The sequence below is a fragment of the Fundulus heteroclitus genome, chromosome 13 (genome assembly GCF_011125445.2).
Source record: "Fundulus heteroclitus isolate FHET01 chromosome 13, MU-UCD_Fhet_4.1, whole genome shotgun sequence".
NCBI classification, from domain to species: domain Eukaryota; kingdom Metazoa; phylum Chordata; class Actinopteri; order Cyprinodontiformes; family Fundulidae; genus Fundulus; species Fundulus heteroclitus.
In genome coordinates this window covers 14,325,361-14,339,773 of record NC_046373.1, presented here as the reverse complement: position 1 = coordinate 14,339,773, position 14,413 = coordinate 14,325,361, and the positions used below count along the sequence as shown (strand labels likewise).

At 39.5% G+C, this 14,413-nt stretch overlaps 1 protein-coding gene across 1 annotated transcript; it reads left to right on the top strand.

The window, feature by feature from the left end:
• The first annotated feature begins 757 nt into the window (after positions 1 to 757).
• Positions 758 to 13,403, top strand: mapk15 (mitogen-activated protein kinase 15). Its single transcript, XM_036145153.1, has 15 exons — positions 758 to 960; positions 1,106 to 1,254; positions 4,366 to 4,464; positions 4,761 to 4,790; positions 5,298 to 5,388; positions 6,219 to 6,349; positions 6,510 to 6,673; positions 8,104 to 8,243; positions 8,323 to 8,380; positions 9,206 to 9,343; positions 10,330 to 10,435; positions 10,529 to 10,838; positions 10,941 to 11,050; positions 11,220 to 11,372; positions 12,483 to 13,403. The coding sequence occupies exons 2-15, from the start codon at positions 1,165 to 1,167 to the stop codon at positions 12,675 to 12,677; spliced, it is 1,815 nt and encodes a 604-aa protein (XP_036001046.1). The 5' UTR covers positions 758 to 960; positions 1,106 to 1,164; the 3' UTR covers positions 12,678 to 13,403.
• The last annotated feature ends 1,010 nt before the right edge of the window (positions 13,404 to 14,413 follow it).

Below are 14,413 nucleotides of genomic sequence, written 5' to 3'. Positions count from 1 at the left end.
CTATTTATTCACTGGATTGCTGATTTGGCCGAAAAACTGAAGTCACTGACCGCCAACTTGCTACTCCCTACTCTCACAGAACCCCATAGGATTTGGTTGCAACAACAAGCAGTTTTCTGGCTATGTGAAAACGTTTCACAGGCAATTTTACAGTCAGTGGATGTATCAAGTACTAGAAAATTAGGTGCTGAAATATTTTGCATGTTATATATATATATATATATATATATATATATATATATATATATATATATATATATATATATATATATATATATATATGCAAAATATTACAGCACATGACTTCATTCCTTTATTACATAACATGAAAGTATATAGCATTTGACATTTTAAAAGTCTTAAGCCCCCCCCCCCCCCTTAACATGAGAAAATCATCGTTGTTCGATGGTGTAGCGCACGTATTACCAAGTTACTGGGGGGAAATAGGGAGTACCAATATGGCGGCTGGTGGCTTCACAGCGACGCGTATTATATACGGCCGTCCAGTGAATAAATATAGATCAGTGGTATAAACACTTTGTACATGGAAGAAAATTCGCAATGAATCTAAAATCCCTAACTCAGCTCAATGTGATTAAATTAATTAACATTTTATGCTGTGTAAACATCACATCTCATTGAATTTATTGTTCAAATTAATCACGAAAAAAATTAATGCTAGTGCTTTACGGCACTTTTTTCCCTCCTTCGCTGCGGCCCCTTTAAGAACGGCGTCAGGCGTTCTTGTTACCAAGACGACGAGTAGCGACAGAAGCACGTAGAGGAGCAGGAGCAGCGAGGCGCGTCTGGTCAGAAGATAGCGGCGAGACAGCCTTTATACTAAAGGAGAGAGTTTTTCAGCTGCTAAAAGGCGATGAAAACTAACTTTATTTCCGGAAGGAAGTCACTGACGTGAAAAGCAGCGTTTGAGGAGCGGGGTGGTCGCTAGAGAGTTACCAGGTAATCCCACCGCAGCTCTTCCACTGTGGCATTAATAAAATATAAACTCGAAAACGAGTGAATGCTGCACATTTGACCGGAAAGGTTGCTCTTTAACCCGCCCAGCACCTGTTTTTCTTTTTCCACCCCCGTTAATTTCCCGCAGGAGATAACATTCAGGAGAGTGATGTTGGTTTCTATGTGAAGCAGTTGGACAAACGCAAAATGAGCAAAAAGTATGAATCAGCAAACGTGACAGAAGTGGAGGAGCACATTTCTCTCAAATATGAGGTCAAGAAGAGAATTGGGAAAGGGGTGAGTATATTTTATGACTATTTTTAGTGGGATCCGTTTGCTTTCTGCGCCAAAGCGTTTTAGTAATATTAAAGAAACCGTCGCGCTTCAAATGAATGGCACCTGTACATTTTCAACAAAGGTTTTTCTTTTGTATGTAATTTTTCTTTTACAGCTTTCCTGTGCAATCACGCTGAAAAAAAATAAATTCCTGAGATTCTCCAGACTTAAGGTCCTCGGTTAAAACCAGTGTGTTGCAAGCAAGTGGTTTATTTTCTTTCTTTGCAGATCAGTATGTGTGTCAGAACACACAGTGCAAGCCTTTTGTTTTCCTTTCCAGGGGCAGGAACAAGCCGGCAGGTTTCTTTCCATTTCCCAGTCCACAGAGATCCACAGTTTGATGCTGTCTTATCAGACAGCCGTGCTGGAGGACGCTGTGTGGACGTGCAATCTCCCTAAACTGGATGTGATCGTGACTCATATTCCCCAGCTGTTCAACCTGTTTGCAGATGACCTGTGGCGCAGCAGCTGTTCACGATGCTTTGAGGAACCAGACCAAAGTTCAGTTAGAAACTGGATTAGCTGAAGCTTGCATGATATTTTTTATACAGCAAACTATTAAACATCACAAACATGTTTTCCCGCCCCTGTGAGACCTGGGCCTGTCTGACACTAATAGCCTCCAGTGCTATGAGAATCTGATCCACTGGCCTCACTACAACAACAGTGTTTTCTGACGCCTGGCCTCCCTCAAGTCTGGGGCTTCGCTTCAGCTCCTGTTTCTCCAGACTCCGGACTGTGGCGTCCATTTCAATAACGCTGGGATCAACAATGTGCTTTACAGAGTTATTTTTTTTTGTTACATATCAAGAAAGGCATTCATTTCTTTGAAGCTTGTTTGCATTTTATCACCTTGTGACACCGTATTTAAAGGTATTTTTGTGAGCGCATTATTGGAGAGTGGAAGGAAAAAAAAAACGTATCAGTTTCAAATGTTTTTGTTTTTTTCTGATAAAAAGTGTGATGTGTATTTATAGTCAGCCTCCTTGTGGCAGTATTTGGTGGAGCCGCCTTTTTGCACTCACAACCACAAGTCCTTTGGGATATGTGTGTAGCAGTTATGCTCAGCTAGAGGATGATGTTTGTTGTTTTTTTCGCCAATTCACCTTTGAAGAATAGCTCCAGCTCTGTCAGATCAGATTGCAGCCACGTACCAAGGATTTTCAATTTGATCCAGGTCTGACACGAGTTACGGCTGAACCTCCCGCCCCAGTGTCAGGCCTTTTGCTGCCTCTAACAGGTTTTCTTCCTGGGTTAAGTGCCTTGCCCTGGGGCACATCGACGTGCGACAGGAGAAAGCTGGAATCCTGTATTTAGCCACGTTTGGCTTTTCATCAACTCTGATGGGTGTCTCCATATCATTATGCTGCCACCATCGTGCTCCACTCCGGACATTGCGTGTTTGGGGTCATGTGCAGTGGTACTTTTTCTACCTCGCATTGTGTTGCCTAAATTTTGAGGTACTGACGAGGCGTCCTCTAGGTCTTCCTGTCTCATTCACTACGGCCCGCCTCACCCGGTTCATAGATTTGGCAGCAAAGGAAGAAAACAATTATCAGAGACAAAACACTTAAAATATACATATCTTTATTACAATTGGATTTCCAAGGGAAGACACGCACTTATAACGTAATCATAAAGCTCATATAGTATAACCCGAAGTTCGCCCTTCCATGCCGGTGAGGTCCGCGCACACACTCAGTTTCTATTGCGCTTATCTTCTCACAAGCAAAACAGATCTACATACCAGTATCAAACAGGGCGCCAGGTTCTTGATATATTTAGCCAGGTGTTCTAGGGGTTCACTAAGATAAGCATCAAGAACAATAAAAAAGCTTTTACCATCAACCTTCTTGACGGTACCCCATAAAACCTCATGTGACTCCCACTTTGCCTAGTATCCCACAAGAGGTTGAATGAATTTATTGCCTGTTAGTGACCCTGGACACCCCCATCCCATGTAGAGTCCAAGCCACACAGTTTAGTAATTAGAACTTAGGTGACACTTACTGCTTTAAGAAAAACACAACATTAATACAAAACTGATTATATATTTCCATGACAGTACTTTTTTCCACATATTTGCTGTGTCCCCTACATGGGTTGTGGCAAACTGCAAACAGAACTTAAGGCTTTACTCCAAAAATGGCTTCCTTCTTGCCCCTTGGCCAACATATGCAGAGCCCGTGAATAACAGCAGTCCTGTCAACAGATTCGTCCGCCTTGGTCTTTATGATGCAGGTTGTTCACTACTGCTCTCTGAATCTCTGAGACCTTCAGAGACCATTGGTATTTATTTAGATTTTCCGTTGCATTGGATTCAACAGGACTCATTACCGATAAATGCTTAGATGTCTGTTTTTTTTTACAAATTCTAAAAAAATCTTGTTTGCTTTCTCTTCCACTTCACAATTATGCACTACTATGTGTTGGTAGGACTTCGTAAGCATAACAATTAAAATACCAAGCACAGATCTAAGTACTCAAATACTAAAGTGGGTTTTTGTTCAAGCACCTGCCTTAATAAAACAGGAAATAATCCAAACTCCCAAAACATTTAGACATGTTTAAAGAAATGCAGTATGACATAAAGAGATTGAAAGGAGAGATTGAAAACAACCAGAAAGGGGAACGGAAAGCAAAACTTTGGAAAACTAACAAAATCAAGACCCATCAGAGCCTAAAAAGAGCTAAAGGAGACCGATGTAAGCTGAAGATTTTTTTTTGTTTTTCTTTCACTCCGATTGTGTAACAAAGCAAAGGGGACTTTCACCAAGTCTTGTGTCCAGGGGGCTGTAGACTAATCCATGCTTTGCTTTAAGTCCTGGAAAGTTCCTCTCTTCCTGAGGGAGATTATTACTATGGCATAAGGTGTACGTGAAAGATCTGCAAAGCATGCAACTGAATTTAGATATTTTTTAATTGAAATTAAAAATTAAACCATCAACTGACTCTGGTATTTTTCCCCCCATTTGAGGCACATCTATAATTAATTTATTTTTTTAATTTATATAAAAAAAAAATGCTGTAAGACGCAGAAACCAGCTTGACAAAGTGTCCTTTCTGTTTTAGGCCTACGGGATTGTATGGAAAGCAGTTGACCGACAGACGGGGGAGACTGTGGCAGTGAAAAAAATCTTTGATGCTTTCAGAAACAGGACAGATGCCCAGGTGGGTAACCAGTCTTTCATTGCAAATTGTAATGTAAAGATAAGTAAAGAAATAATATAGTAATAATAGTATAATAATATCCTGTGATGGAAGATCTGCATAAGTGTTCACTGTCTAAGACTAAAACTGCTGGTCTAGAATACAGCCTCTCTGTGTAAAATTATTTCTTCACCTTCAAGGAAGTCAGCTAATTATTAATTAGAGCTGGAGGCTTGTGTGTCCCTAGTTTATTGCTTCATCTTGCCTGTGAAGCTCATGTCGTGACTACATTGTTTATTCTTTCCCTGTTTTTGCAGCGGACATTCAGAGAAATCATGTTCCTTCAGGTAACGACCATAAAGACGTTGGAATTAAATACAGCTTAGAATATACTCATTAAGACGGCTTTGTGTCTGAATGATACGTCACTGCTTATTTATCCATTAGCCTGCTGTTTCATCATCCAGTGTGTGCTGCTATTGGAAAAAAAATGACAAAATGTTTGGCCAAACTGGGAAATGGGAACAATTAATTTATCTGGTCCCCAATACTATGAAATTGTTGTCATAATCGAGTGATTTTCACAAGAAACAGTTTGAGTCTAAATTGGATAATGACAGTGAAAGCAGTTTGCTTTCTTCTGCATTCTTGTATAAAATGTCCTTCTTTGATCCATGTCTTCTTTCCCTGTGCTGCTTCACTTCTCCAGTGCTGTGCTTGGTAGTGAAAGTGTTATGACTCTGTTGTCAACCTCCCTTTTTGTTTGCATTGCACATGGTTGTTGCTTCACCTGCCGGATCTTACGGGTCAATGTTTCTGTGGTTCTGGTACTCATGACTGTAATCCTTGTGCAGGAGTTCGGCGACCACCCCAACATCGTCAAACTCTTAAACGTCATCCGAGCCCAAAACGATAAAGACATCTATCTCATCTTTGAATACATGGGTATGTATGAAAGGGATAGCTTGACATATAGCTTTAGAAAAATTGCCTGAATAAATATAAGTTATTCAAACTGGCCAAGACAACAGGAGAGTGTCTGAGAGTTTCGACTTGGCCCTGGACATCTGCCTACGTGTGTGTGAGAGGATGGCCTTGGTGAACTTGGTGAATTAAACTTGATTCTGATTCTGATTCTGATGGCTTTGTCTTACTGCTGTGTCCACAGAACTGCTTTATCCATCTTGCAGTTTAATGTTAAAATTTACTGCAACATGACAGAGCATGATTCTTCTTTTTTTTTTTACACAAACGTTTTCACTTATAGTACATATCAGAATCAGAATCAAGTTTAATCGCCAAGTAGGTTTGCACTTACAAAGAATTTGACTTGGTGTTGATGGTGCAGACAAAAAAATAAGATTTTTTTTTATTGGTGCAGACAGATGGTGCAGACAAAAAAATAAGAATATGCTGTTGTCTTTGTGTTTCACAGTAAAGTCAGGGTTCCAGCACAGTCTGAAAAAACCCTGAACAAGGATGGAAACTACGTGTTTTTTCAGGCCTCAATAGGCACTGAAAAATAAATAAGTATGAAAGAGTTTCTGAGTTTGTTTCCGGTTCTGTTTTCGGAGGTTCCATATTTAAAGCCTGACCAACGTTCAACCATCTGTGGTAAATTAAAAGTACACATTTGGGTTTTTACTTTAAAAACCAGGAATGATCGGGGTAGGAGACTTACTGCTCACTCATCGACGCTCACGTCTGGGTTATACATTGAAAGTCCTGCTGTAGCTGAACGTTGACAGTTTTCCTCTTTTTGTTTTTGACCCCAGATACTGACTTGCATGCGGTAATTAAGAAAGGCTCCCTCCTTAAGGATGTCCACAAGCGTTATGTGATGTACCAGCTCTTCAGGGCGAACAAGTACCTCCACTCAGGAAATGTTATTCACAGAGACCAAAAGGTGAGGACCTTTTAAATCATATTCATGTTAATTTTTTTCTATCTACGGTACCATGAAACTGCGTGAGTGAGGACATAACCCTGACTCTTGAATTTAGGGTCTTGCTTCATTTTTTATCCTCTTGTGAAAACACTCTCTTATTTTGTGGCACAACCCGCAGCCTTCCAACGTACTCCTGGACACAGACTGCATCGTCAAGATCTGTGACTTCGGCTTAGCCAGATCTCTCAACCAGATCCAGGAGGACAGTGGGAACCCGGCTCTGACGGAGTACGTGGCCACGCGGTGGTATCGGGCTCCCGAGATCTTGCTGGGCTCTGCGAGGTATCAGTCATGCTTTTTATTCCTTCACTTTAATTTATTTAAAGATGTGAAAACATGGCTTCTAGGCTTATCTTAAACCAAAGAGCGTGCACAGAAATGACGAAGATTTATGAGGAAAAAATTCAACACAGCATTTGTGCTTAGATTGGAATTGTGTTGACAGCTCGGTGAAAAAGTATTCATAGCCATTGTTCACATTTTGTCGTCGTACAAACAGAAAGGTTAATGGATTGTGGTTGGGATTTTATCTGACAGAAACACACAAAGTGGCACATAGATGTGAAGTAATTGAATTGAATTCAATTTTATTTATAAAGCGCCGATTCACAAAACATGTCATCTCAAGGTATTTTACAAAGTCGAATTTAATCAAATCATACAGACTGGTCAAAAGTTTCCTATATAAAGAAACCCATTAGATTGAGCTACAAAAAAAGTATCTGAAAGTACAAAACTGCGTTATTAACTTCTGCAAGGTTTGGTGTACTGAAGGGTTTCTTTTTAGTTACCAAAATAAAATATGAAAACCTAAACTTTATAATTGTGTCCTACTTTGTGTCAATACATTACAAAAAATGTAATAAATTAAACAAGTTTGTGGCTGTAATTTCACATGTGTGAAACGGTTCGGAGTGTTTGAAAACATCTTTACAAGGTGCTATAACCACCTCTAGATGTTGTAACTTTGTTAACTTAGGTTAAGGTAACTTCATGCCTTTGAGGTTGTCTCATGAAACCTTAAAAGGAAACTTTAGGAAGTGCCTGAACTGCAGTTTATCGTAGAATTAGAAAAAAATTTGCTTGCAAACCCTAATTCATATTCTGGTTTTATCCATCATTAATCAGCATCTCCTTTTATCATTTTTCCATCATGAATTTAGCCTTGTGCCTATTACTTATGTAAAGTAACCAGCAAATCTTGCTGTTTGCCTAAGGAAGGAAATCTTAGATTTTATGATTTGCCAGTGCCTGTCCTGTCCTGTCTTTCCTTATCTGCGTCACCGGTCCTCTGAAGTCTGTACCCTCTGAGTGGGTACAAACTAAGCTTTTCATATGATGATAGGTATTGTCTTAATATCATGCACCGATATGCAGTTATGTCCACAATTACTCTTACCCTAGATTTAGATTTAAAGTAATTGCCACCATATTTCTTCTGACTGGAAGTATTTTTAACCTTTTGGACTCCTGAATAAGAGTCTGATGATTCTGTTGAAGGGAACTAAAGATTAGGGTGATGGTAAGAGGCTTTCCAACCTTAAAGACTTGGAGATCATCATGAATAATTTTGGGCTTAACTGGAGATGGCACATGATCCTCTTTCCATGACACACCCTGCCAGCTGAGTTTTTTTCTTAACCCAATGTACGTTAATCACCACTGATCTTTATACCCATACAGTTTAACCCCACATACTGTATAATCCAAAGGTACACCAAAGGTGTGGACATGTGGAGCCTCGGCTGTATCCTGGGTGAGATGCTGCTGGGCAGAGCGCTGTTTCCTGGAACTTCGACCATCAACCAAATAGAGAAGATCATGAGTGCCATAGCTCACCCAAGCCCAGAAGGTACCGCGTAATGATACGATGTTACGTGCTCAACAACGTACTTTGAGTTTGGACTGAATACATACGTTTGTTGTTCCAGATATTCTCGCCATCAAGTCTGAATATGGATCCTCTGTCATTCAGAGGATGTTACTGAAGTAAGATCGTCATCCTCTTGTAGAGACCATAAATAAACACTTTCCGTCTTTTTCTGTTATGTACATTAAGATGTATTGTGCTGTCCTCCACTGCTTAGAAACTGTTTTAATTCTCTGTGAGGTTAGAACAACTACTGTCTCTATGGTGATACAGCAAGTTTACTGTATTTACAGTATTTACACCCCTTGACATTTTTTTTACCCTCACAAGATACGATATATTTCACCAGGAATTTGTTTGATTGACTCCATGAAGGTAACACAAAGTAGTGCATAATAGTGAGGGGGAAGGAAAAAAAAATACATGCTTTTAAATTTTTGTAGAAAAACGTACAAAGTTTGGTATCTATGTCTTCATCCCTGCTGTGTAAATACAGTTTTTAGAACAACTTCCCTTTGCAAGAATAGCTGCATGTCTCTAGAGACTGATTTGTTTTTGTCTTGGCATGAGCGCAGTCAGGTTTTCTGTTTATTAAAGGTGATTGTGCTACTGGAAGGTGAACCTCTGCCCCAGTTTCGTTTTCTTTTTTGAACCTCTAACAGGTTTTCTTACAACATCACCCTGTGTTTTTAGTCCTAAAAAAATAACCCTTCCAAAATGATGCAAGCACCGTGATTCACAAAAAGGGCGGTGCATTCAGGGAAGAGCAGAGATGCAGCAGTGATTAAGCTAAACAGATCACCTTGTTGTAGAAACCATCCAACATGCAAACATTTAAAGTGGGACTGTTCTTGTTTAATAGCTCAGAGTTGTTGTCGTGTCCTCTGCCGTGTAATTTTACCTATTTTAATTACACGACTCATGATACGTTTGCCTTTCACCAGACCACAGGTGCCTTTGGAGGATCTTCTCCAACCGTCTGTGCCTCCTGATGCTCTCGACCTCCTGAAGCGTTTGTTAGTTTTTAACCCTGACAAGCGCCTGACTGCAGAGCAGGGCCTTCAGCACCCATATGTAGCCAGGTATTCAACCACAATATCAATGTTAAGGTTTGCCATATGGGGAAGCAACTGTTGAGAAATCTTTTGTGTCTTTTGGTTGCCCACTTTGACTGATTAAATTGGACAATTTTTTTTTAAATACGCTCTGCTGCTGATTTTCAAGATCATTGTTTGTGAATAATAGATTTTCTTGTTTTTTTGCATTTAAATACCTAATCAGGCAGTGGAAACATATTGTTACTGCAATATCCGTGTGGACGACATTAAAAAGGATAGGTAGTGTCGGTTACTGCAAGTAACAGCCAATTATGTGTCCCGCATTGTCCCTCACAAGCATCCTGTTGTCCCACATTTGGTTATTTGAGATCTGGTCACCCTGGGAAACAGGAAGTCATATATTGATAATTAATAGTTCCTAGAAACCTTGATAACTTAAAAGGTTACATGTACATAAAAAACACATAAATTCAATTAAATTTGGTTTTCCAGAAAAAAACATCAATATATAACTTCTTATTTTTGGAGTTTCCTCCACAGACTACTGAATAAAACTCATTAAAATAAAGGTCAGTTTGCTCTAAATATTTCCAGTGTGCGATTATCAGTTTGATTCAGTTTAGTTCAGCTTATTTCAGTCATAAGATTTAAATACACATGCGATACAGAAAGTTTACCATGCTACGCGAATAAAATACGTATTTATTTTTAGGCATTTTAAACTATTTTAACAGGAGTGATAAATGCAGATGAAAGTTTTAAATATTCATGATGTAATATGTTCAGCCAGTCAGATGGACTCTGCCGGCTGTAGATGTCCAGACCCCAAAATACTAAAAACCATAGCAGGTAGAACCATGGTGATGACAAATCCAGTGTGTAAAATAGGCATTTATCATAAATTATATTTCTGTTGCAATAGTCAATGATACAATCACAACTGCATCATTTACTAATGATGGAAAGGATATAAATAATGGCTACAACTGAGCTTTTTTTTCTGCCCTGAGGTTCCATAATCCAGCCAAAGAGCCAGCTCTCAGCTTTGATGTAGTCCTGGCAGTGGACGACGATGTGCAATTATCTGTGGTTCAGTACCGCAACAAACTATATGAGGTAATTAAAACACTACTGTGATAAAAACCCAATATATCATGTTCAAGTTTGATTAAAGTTATTAAAGCTGTCTAATCATCCGATTCCCTTTAGATGATACTGGAAAGGAGAACACATCAAGGGATGCTGGTGCTACCAGACACTAGAGACTGTGAGGATGGCCAGGAGAAGGCCAGCGCAAGGAGGTGCGACAAAGGAGATAGAGGTCCTGGAGCTGCAACATCCAACAACAATGAAGGGAAACCACAGGAGCCTAGTGAGACAAACCACGAGCCTTCACGTACAGGGGTCACTAAAACTGAGACTGCCAATGCATCCACCTCATCTGCCATGGAGAAGACGAGCCCACTAAACGGCCATGGCTTAGGAAAACCTACATATAACCCCATCACTCATGCTCCTAGTATGAGGACTTATTTTTTGTTGGAATATTTTCACATGTGCAGTGTTCCTGACTAAAAATTATTAATTTTCTTTTTTTTTTACCACCACATTTGTCTCACAGATGGTTTTAATCGGGCCCCTCACTATTCTGCAACCAGCAGGATCCCAGCAGGGCAAGACGGAAGCGGGGATGGAATCACACCACCAGCAGAGGGCAACAACTCCAATGTAGTAAGCAGCATGCTTCCATGTCGCTGCCATCCAGTTTAACCCCATCTTTTTTTTCCTTTATAATCTAGATTACGCTCCCTTTAGTTTTTGAATTCTCTTTTTTTTTTTAAATGCTTTCAAATAAGTTGAAGGAATGCCTTAGCCTCACACTCCACCTTCTTTTTACTAGTCAATGGATCAGATTCTCCAGCGGGGTCGCTCAGCCACTGGGATTCACAACCATTCCTTCTCTTGTGCCCTAAATCAAGCCCACAACAACCCTTTAGTCCGCAAAGATGATGCATCTTTAGCTGCTGGGCTGCATATCTCTTCAGCTCGACTGGTAAATATATCATCTCGTCATTATGATTTCTGTCCGTCCATTTTCTATGCAAGCTTTGGCTTTTGCAGAGTTGCAAATTTGTTCATGCAAAATGTAATTACAGTGCTTTGCAAAAATAGATGTAACTTTTAAACTCTTTCAAAAACCAACCACAAACTTCAATGGATTTTATTGAGATTTTTTGTAAAGAGGAAGGAAATGTGATTTTAAAAATGTGTTTGACAAATCAAACTCAGAAAACCATGCATTTGTATATACTAACCCCCCCCCCCCCCAGCCTTTATGCCTAAATAAAAAAGTACTATCCAACTACCTTTAGTTCCAGTTTAGTTTATATATTTATAGCACCAATTCAAATGTTAACTCAAGGCGCTTTACAAAACAAACAGATCCAAATGGTATAGAGAACTAGATAGTTCAGTATAATCATATAGAAAGATTGTTCCCATACAATCCCAATTATAAAACACTCGGATTGAAGCAGCAAAGAAGTACATGCCAAACCTGGAGGAGCCGCAAAGATCCACGGCTCAGATGGGAGAATCTTTTGACCAGGACATCTACGGGTAGTAGTTACATGCAACAAATCTGGTATTAATGGGAGCGTGACAAAAGGAAGTCCTGTTTATACTTTGTCACCAGGCACATTTAATCTGACGGAGCTTGGGCTGTTTTCAAAATAATAATAGGTAAACAGATAATTTTCTCCATGTCCAGAGCTGGTAGAGTCATGCCCAAACTGACTTACAGCTGTGATTAGTTAGGTCTACAAAATATTTGTAGTTAGGTCTACAAAATATTTGTAGTTAGGTCTACAAAATATTTTTTTTTTTAAATAAAGAAAACCATGTATCAAATTATTATAACCATGTATATATTCCACTTCAAAATAGCCCCCAATGTTGGTCCATCAGATAAAATCCCGCTAAAATCCATCGAAGACTGGTGTTGTAACCTGATAGAAGGGGGGGAAAGTTCAGGGGGATGAGGGGGATGAACACTTTTGCCCAGTACTGTATGTTCTTGAAATTGGTGGATTTCTTGTTTTGAATCTAATTTTTGTCCCTCCTTGTAACGATAACATGCAATTTTCCCTGGTTGTGTGTGCAGAATCAGCGCTCCGGTTCTCAGGCTCGCGAAGCTCGTCCACCACCACGGTTCAGCAAGAAAGTGTTTCAGAACAACTGCAACGTGGCTGCCGCTGGCGACCCGCGGGCCAAATTAGGCAGCTATACCCAGGCCTACGGCACCATCAACAAGACGGAACTGGATAATCTAATTCGCAGCCGCCCTCATAAACAATAATTTTTATAACATCGTAGGTTACGTAGATGGAGAGGGCTGCAACGTTTGCTTTGATCATCCTGTTATGACAGTAAGACATCTGGCTAGAAAACAAGGTGTGGTATAGAGAGGCAGGTCTGTTCGGGATCTTTTACATTTATCATATTAGGTGGACTTATCTGAATGTTAGTATCCAATTTCTCAGAAGAATTAATGCCACTTTTTTCCTCGCTAGACTAGAATACTAACAGCTAAAAGTAAGCAAATGCTTTGAAGCCCCAAATTCTTCATGTACAGAATCCCTGTGTTTTCTCTGGATGAGGAGCAGATAATTAGTTTGTTGCATATAAATCGTGGGAGTGAGTAGAATATGCACCACTGCATTCCATCATCTGGCCTAACGTTATGTCCCCTTGTCTGTGTGTTGAGAGGTCCTCCACACAAGCTAAATCTTCCTGAATGCATCAGCTAGAATCAGAAATGGGGGCTTAGCAGGAGCCAAAAGTATGTTTTATTTTAAGTGTTACTGAAACTTTGATTAGGCCAAGAGCTCTCACGTCTAATCTTAAAACAAACCAAACAGCCTAATGGGTGAATATTAAGACATCAACTTGGTGGGTACAAGATGGGCACGTGATTATTGTAAAATATGCAAATAGATGTTTTAATAAATAATTGTAATGAGTGGTTTATTTTTATGTGAACTCGCCAGCAATAAACCTCTTTGCTCTATGTGCAAACAAACAAGCATTAGAAATGTATTTATTATCGTGCATAATCGTGGCAACATTCATCCATCCTTGATTCTGTTTATCTGCTACGGGGCTGTGGCGTTAACATATTTTGAAATTGCCATATTTTTCTGTAAAATCCAATAAGCGCACTCTAAATGCTTTTTGTTGTTGTAGTTCTAGGTCATTATTTAATCAATATAAAGTCTCCCCTCCAAAAAATACAAGCTTCTATTCAACCATCCCCCAAGTGATGTCACAAAAGGCATATTGCAACTGATCGCATTCTGAGTTGATTGAGTGGAGGTTTTGTCGTTTGCAATGTTTTTCTTTCAAGTGTGTTCACATGTATTCTTTACAGCTGCAGCAAAAACATTTGAACCATAGGATGAGTCTTTAGGAACAATGAAAGATGGAAGTGGTTTGTCAAGAAGAGCAAGGCAGACCAGAATGGCCGGGCATTGTTATCAAAGTTCTTTGGCAGTAATTGCGAGCCAGGTTGTTGTTTAAACCACGTGGTCTGGTAGATGTCTGTCATTAGCATGATTTTCGTACAGAACTCCTCAATCGCCTTCTACTTCCTCCAAAAATGGCCACTGTGCAGACTTATAACCAGACTAAACCGACCAGTTAACCCTACCATGCATGCGCCTGCAGTACAGACGATCCCATCGCCACCATTCCATCCAGTCAAAACTAGTAAGAGAAAAACTCAACTGCTTGACAATCAGAAAGAGAAAAGTTTTTTTTTTTTATTGGGAAAGCTCAAGTATATACAGCACCACTTTAGTCAAAAGTAATTCAGTTAAGCTTGAAGTTATTCATACCTTGGCAGATTTAGATTTAATGGTTATATCCATTGCAGCAAGAAGTTTGTTTCTGATTGGAAATAACACTGGAATTTCACAAAGTAATTCAATAATAGATGGAAAAGCTTTTATAAGCCTTGCAGCAATCAAATGCTGCTTATAATTGACATAAGCTTTTTTACACGTGTTCCCACTTGTATTTTTTACCCTTTGTCCT

Bases quoted from the DNA above. Each gene is read 5' to 3' on its own strand.
- mapk15 (XM_036145153.1), top strand. From the start codon at position 1,165: ATGAGCAAAAAGTATGAATCAGCAAACGTGACAGAAGTGGAGGAGCAC. The intron at 4,465-4,760 runs GTGGGTAACCAG...CTGTTTTTGCAG, and splicing joins GAAACAGGACAGATGCCCAG to CGGACATTCAGAGAAATCAT. The intron at 6,674-8,103 runs GTATCAGTCATG...TATAATCCAAAG, and splicing joins ATCTTGCTGGGCTCTGCGAG to GTACACCAAAGGTGTGGACA.